The sequence below is a fragment of the Pholis gunnellus genome, assembly GCF_910591455.1.
Source record: "Pholis gunnellus genome assembly, chromosome: 14".
Lineage (NCBI taxonomy): Eukaryota > Metazoa > Chordata > Actinopteri > Perciformes > Pholidae > Pholis > Pholis gunnellus.
The window spans coordinates 10,814,868-10,820,867 of record NC_136541.1 but is presented as its reverse complement, the minus strand read 5'-3'; the positions used below and the strand labels follow the sequence as shown (position 1 = coordinate 10,820,867).

General features: G+C 40.1%; 1 protein-coding gene across 1 annotated transcript; it reads left to right on the top strand.

Annotated features, from left to right (window-relative positions):
• The first annotated feature begins 2,514 nt into the window (after positions 1-2,514).
• LOC306706798 (uncharacterized protein) lies at positions 2,515-5,556 on the top strand. Its single transcript, XM_079174020.1, has 3 exons — positions 2,515-2,877; positions 3,517-3,701; positions 4,521-5,556. The coding sequence occupies exons 1-3, from the start codon at positions 2,674-2,676 to the stop codon at positions 5,062-5,064; spliced, it is 933 nt and encodes a 310-aa protein (XP_079030146.1). The 5' UTR covers positions 2,515-2,673; the 3' UTR covers positions 5,065-5,556.
• Positions 5,557-6,000: the final 444 nt, after the last annotated feature.

Genomic DNA, 6,000 nt, shown 5'->3' with positions numbered 1-6,000 from the left:
ATATTAAATTAAAGGTTTGTTGATTCAAAAATGTATTTGTTTTGTGCAGATCAGAGATGTTTTAACATTTTAGTCCTTTTAATACAATATTAACATGGTTCTTTATAAATATAGATTTCAGGGGCTTGTGTTCCAGTCTAGCAAGGTGTATAATTTGTTTTTACATTACCCTTGTTTTGTAAAATGTTTCTTGTAAAGGTTCCTTTTGTATCTCAATGTGCTCCTGTTTCTATTAGATTTTAATCGAAGACACTACGAGAGCAGCCAACAATTTTCTTCAGACCTATTCCCTTTTAGTGTGCCGTTAGCTAATCAATTAGAGGAGCCATTTTCAGTTTTAGTTGTTCTTGTTGGGCTTTCAGCTGTGTTAAGGGGGGGGGGGGGGGGGGGGGGGGGGGGGTGCTGAGTATGGTATTGGAGTAGCCATCTAGATGATTTCTTATTTCTTAAATTATATTTAAGTGAATATATATAAATCCTATAGGATATTCGTTAATCCACCTGGGACTGCTGCAGTCTTATACTGGTGTCCACATAGCAGCTCCAGTAAAATGAACCGGGGGATTCTGTTGCACAGTTGAGATTTAAAGATGACTGAACTGAGTTTGGCCTCTAAAGAGGTAAGGCGATAGGCTAGTAATAGTTCATCTTTTAAGTCGCACGAGAGATGGAGATTAATTCATTGAAACATGGTTCTACCCTCCTTTGTATTTTTGTTGTAATTAGTTGCTGTCTCCTATTTGTTGTGTTAATATTTGTTTTGTGGGACAGTTACTACTGTGTGCTATTTTGTGTGTATGATGTAAATTATTTACAAACTTGAAATGAAGATATTTAGAGTTTTTCTGAGCTTCCTCCCAACTGCAGTGTGTATGCTGTGAGACTTGTGCTTATCGTGCTAATGGTATGTCCATTGCATGATTATATATGTTAGTTACATTCTCTTTAAAACAGTTGGCAATGTTGGAGCTCCACCAGTCTGTTGGATGCAGCGGTGTTTGTCTCCCTCTAGAAGTGACCAGTGGTAAAACCCTCAAAGTTTTCTCCCACAGTCTCAAAGATGCCTCCCATGGTCTGACTTTTTCACATAAAGCTGACTTTGCCCTCTGAGGTCTCAGCGTAGTTTTCTGTAAACAAATGAAGCATCATAAAGTTATTTTCAGCCATGCATTCTGCTAGTTGCTTTATCTTTTTTCTCAGACTGCCACTGTCATCTATTTGTATGATATACTCCTTTGACAATGCACTTAATGCACAACTGGTCTTATCCTCAATCATTAAGGATGCAGTAACCTCCCATAACCGTTGCCCTGATTTTGAAAGGCATCAATATGGGGCAAGATGACGGATGAATACAAATAAATCATCTATTTGAGTGTGTGGCAGATGTTAGCTTGCTAACTATTTGGCCCGTCTCCGTGTCTAAAAGTGGACTGTGCAACAGCACAGACCTGTTTCTTAAACAGAATGTCTTTGAGGGACAGTTCACCCCAAAATTGAAAATACCATATATGAAACTGCTCACAACAAGGTCTGTGGATTATTTTGACTAACTGGGTCATGATTTCTGGAAAGACACATTGCTGTTGAGTTTTTCAAAAAGGTGATTTGGTGCTTTGAACACCACAAGCCGAGTGCCATATAGTCCCATTAAATAACTTACTCCAAAACAATATTGATTGATAAATAGCACATGTAAGAGGAAAAGTATGGATTTTGGATTTTAGGAGAACCGTCCCTTTTAAGCACTTCCACAATATGATCCAAATGGTCTCAAAACACATTTTTACATGGCAATAAATATTTGCCATTGCCTGCATCTACTGTACAGCCAAACCATCTGTGCTTTTAAAAATACATACCACTTTTCTTTATCAATTAACCTTATTTGAAGTAGATATCTACATTTTAAAACAAAAACCGTAATCACCATAATACTCCCAAATGAATGAACAAACACAGAGGTTGACATGAGGACATTTAAATTTGATCCCAGGAAAAGTTACTCAGGGAGAGATTTAGTTCAAGACGCTAATGATTATGCATATCCTAAATTACATTTTAAACAACTACAGGTTTACTGCCGTTAGTTAGGCTACATGCTGATGGATTAAATATTTAGGCGTGGCCTACATAATCAATTATAAGTAATACATAGCCCTACTCTGTCTGGAATCAAGGTTAAACATATAAAGACAGGCTAATAAAGAGATTGTTGCAGATTTAACGCTTCACATCACAAGCAGCTCGGCGCGCACAGGTGTTGCCTCTTCACGTGACTGCTGGTATCTCCCACCATTGTTTGAGGACTACACAAAGAGCATTTCCACTTTCTAGCAACACATTCTGTACTACATACCATCAATACCTCAGCAGCATGAATGGCGACAGCATGTCAGCAGGTACAGGTGATCTGTCGTTCCAGCGTTTTCACGGCTCGTTCTGCGCCTGTGTGGCACGTTTGTCATTCGTGATCACGGTTTGTTGTTGAGTGTTCAGGAATATAACGTGCGGGACTTTGCTGTAAGTGTGGGAGATTTGTGGGTGCGCGGTTTCCCCGCTGTGGAGTCTTAACTTCTCACAGTGGAATTTGGAAAGTGACTTTACGCACACGCTCTTCTCCATCCAAAGCCACCGATCGGAGGACTTGGAAGTAAAATACGGCGCGGTGGGATGGCGGAGGAACTCCTCAACGATTCCTTCCCAGATCTGACAGAAGTGGAAAATAAGGTTGGGATGAAAACACCGGAAAGTCTTCTGATTTGGATGAGGGATGCTGCGGATGGTTGGAGGTCTGATGTGGTCAACAGGGGAGACCGCAGCTCTGCCTTCAGCGATAGCTTTTCTGACAAAATAAGCAGCTTAAAACAAGAGATGGTAAAGACTCCTATTCTGTTCTCAGCATTGAATCTATCATAGACGATATGTAATTATGCATTTACCCAACTGGACACAATCTTCTGTTTTGTGGTTTGTACTGCCTGAGTATTGCGTATCGTTCCATGTTTGGCAACAACTTGCACAACTTGTTTCAGGAATAACTCCTCTGTTTATTCTGATGACAGACGAATGTTTTTCTCTGAACTGCAGAAATGTCAAACCCACTGCTTTCAGTTCGGAGCCACTTCACCTGCGTAATTCACCTGTCTCTTCACCACACCCCTCACCTGGCGTCTCTCTCATTCCTCTCAATTCATTTCACACATTGTGTTGGGATTCCTCTGCTCATTCTCTGAACACCTTTCACCTTAAGTTCCTCCAACATACTTCTAATGTATTTTGCTCTTTTGTTCTGCTTCATGCTTTGTTGTCAAATGAGTACACAAGCAAGGGCCTCACTAGTGTGTGTGTGTGTGTTTGTGTGGATGATTTATGTCTGATGACCTCTGAGAGAGGTTCCCTCTCTCCCCATACACACACCGGCAGTGCACACACACACACACACACACATATCAAGTTCCCTGATATATTACTGTACTTGCATCACACTTATCTAACTCCTCTCTATTCTTGCAGAGGTGGCTGCGTTCTGCCGATGTGAAGATTCTGCGCCAGCTGGTGGCCGTTCACGAGGGTATTGAGGCCATGCGTTGGCTGATGGAGGAGCGGGGGGCCTTAGCCAGCCGTGACAGCAGCTTGACAAGCAGCCTGAGCAGCCTGGTGACTGTGGAGGAGCACGGGCTCTCGATGTCCCCTTGCAGGTACAGTACAGTTTAGGTTTGGCAGGTGTACAGGAACCTGATCTGATTGAAAATGTACACTATTTGAAAAAAATGTACACTAATAGATTATCTTTGCGTTCCAATACCCAGACTGCGATACTATTTAGTATGACAGAAAAAAGATTTAGTAAGTCCGAATACATAGTGTATCAAATACAGTAAGTCCTACTTAATCCGGTTGTATTCAGTATGCAAGCCAACATGCTTTTCTGGCCAACAATCCTCGGTGCGGAATATATATGAGCAAGATGGTCAAAGTTCAAGGTACCATGTTATGATGAAGTAGTATTTACCAATTGAATCCATACTGCATGCACTACGTTCATACAGTATTATACAGTACATTGGTTATCGTGTCTTCAATGTCACCAGGGGCATTTGCATTGCCGAAAGTGTGCAATACGACAATATATGCAGATAAGTGACCTATAAACACAAATTGCATTATAAAGTTATCATATTTAGCATGTTCAGTGTTCAAAAGACAATATGTCAGAGAATTGTCATTAAAATCACAATACACAAACCAGTAGTGTGGTTAAACTTCAAAAACCTGAAGAAAGAAAATCCTATAATCTTTGCAGTTCAACAAACAACTTCTGAACTCTAAAACAAACCAACAAATCAAAAATGTACATTTCTGCTCCATTTTGTGTGTCAGTCAGATTCAGAATTTCAGCAAAAACTTGAAGAAGCTTAGATAGGCCTACCTGAGACGTGCAGGATGTAGATTTAAAGCATTTTCAGTTTTAGGGCTCAGGCTTCGTGGCTTACTATTTTATATTATTGCTCCCACAGAGAAAGTCAGAGTCCAAATCAGGATTTGACTGAAAACTCTGGCGAGGAATCAGCGGCTCACCCACCACACGCTGATGATGGTGAATCAAACCACAAGAGCTACTTTGACATGCCGATCCCAGACTCTACTGAGGAAAGACCTCCGAGTTCTTCCACCTTCAAGTTTGAAGTCAGTCATTCCGCACATGGCAGCCGTGGTCGGTCATTATCTGGTCTTGCCAACTGTTTGGTTGGTGCCAAATCAGAAAAGTCCCAAACACAGGACTCGGATGTAGCTCCGTTACAAGACATCAAAGGCGATATTGGCACCATCAGAAGAGCTCTCCTCAGATCTAACAGGGCAAGAAGAAAAGAGAATATTTGTTCCGTGACTAAACAGTCAGAAGAGACACAGACGGAGCACCAAACTCAGGAGAGTTTCAGAGCCCTGCAGCACAATGCGATGGAAGAGGAAGAGAGTGCACCTAATAGAGACTCGGCTTTGCTGGGCTATGATGCTCAGTGGTGCTGGGTGGAGTCACAGGACGATGTAACGTTTCTATGATCTTCTATAAAGCAACATTTGAATGTATGATGTTTGGTTTGAAGCTATTCCCCTCAACAGTTTACTGTCAGTGATGCAGTGGGATTTAAAATGCACTTTGACACTGATGAATGAATGATGAATGATGCTTGAAGATGAATGGGCCCCTTTCTCTTTTTCACTACTCATTTGCTTTTTACATTAGGATGTACACTGTTTAGTGTGTGTTCCAAGAGACAAAAAACACTTTTATTAACAATTAAGGACATTGCAAATATGAGGAAGCTCTACTAGGAAATATCTAAAAATGTTATGTCCTTGTCTAATACATGTTTTACACACGGGTGACTTGAATTGCAGAGATATTGATCATGAACTCTGTTTTTCTGTCTTTTTCATTTATACTAAATTTAATTTGATTGTCTTATCTTATTCATAATAATAGCTTATAGCTCATATATTGTCCAGTCTTTCTGACCTCTTTCATGGTTGTGGATATAAGGCAATGAACCTGTGAGGATTTTAAAGATGGTGCCATTGTTCTGCTGCAATGATGAGCCTAATATGTCGGTTGGTAATAAACAAGACAAAAAGAGTCTTTATTAATGCTCTTGCTCGTCTCACAACCCAAACAGCAGAGGAGTATGAATGCTGAATGAATGTGTGTTATGTGTAAACATGCAATTCATTATAATGTAATAGTAAACAAATTTAAAAATGGGCATTAGTGATAGTGAAATAAGTCCTAATCATGACATTTATACACATTAAAATGAAGGCATTTCAGAGCTGTTTCAATAGGACAGCGTTGCCTTCCTTGGTTCTCTTAAACTTGTACTTTTAAAATGTATCATAATTAACACACGCGCTGCATTCATGGACTTATTTGTCTTTTACCTTATTCACTGCTGTGAATTATGTTTTGCATCATCAACAAAAAGTTGTTGTTTATGTCAA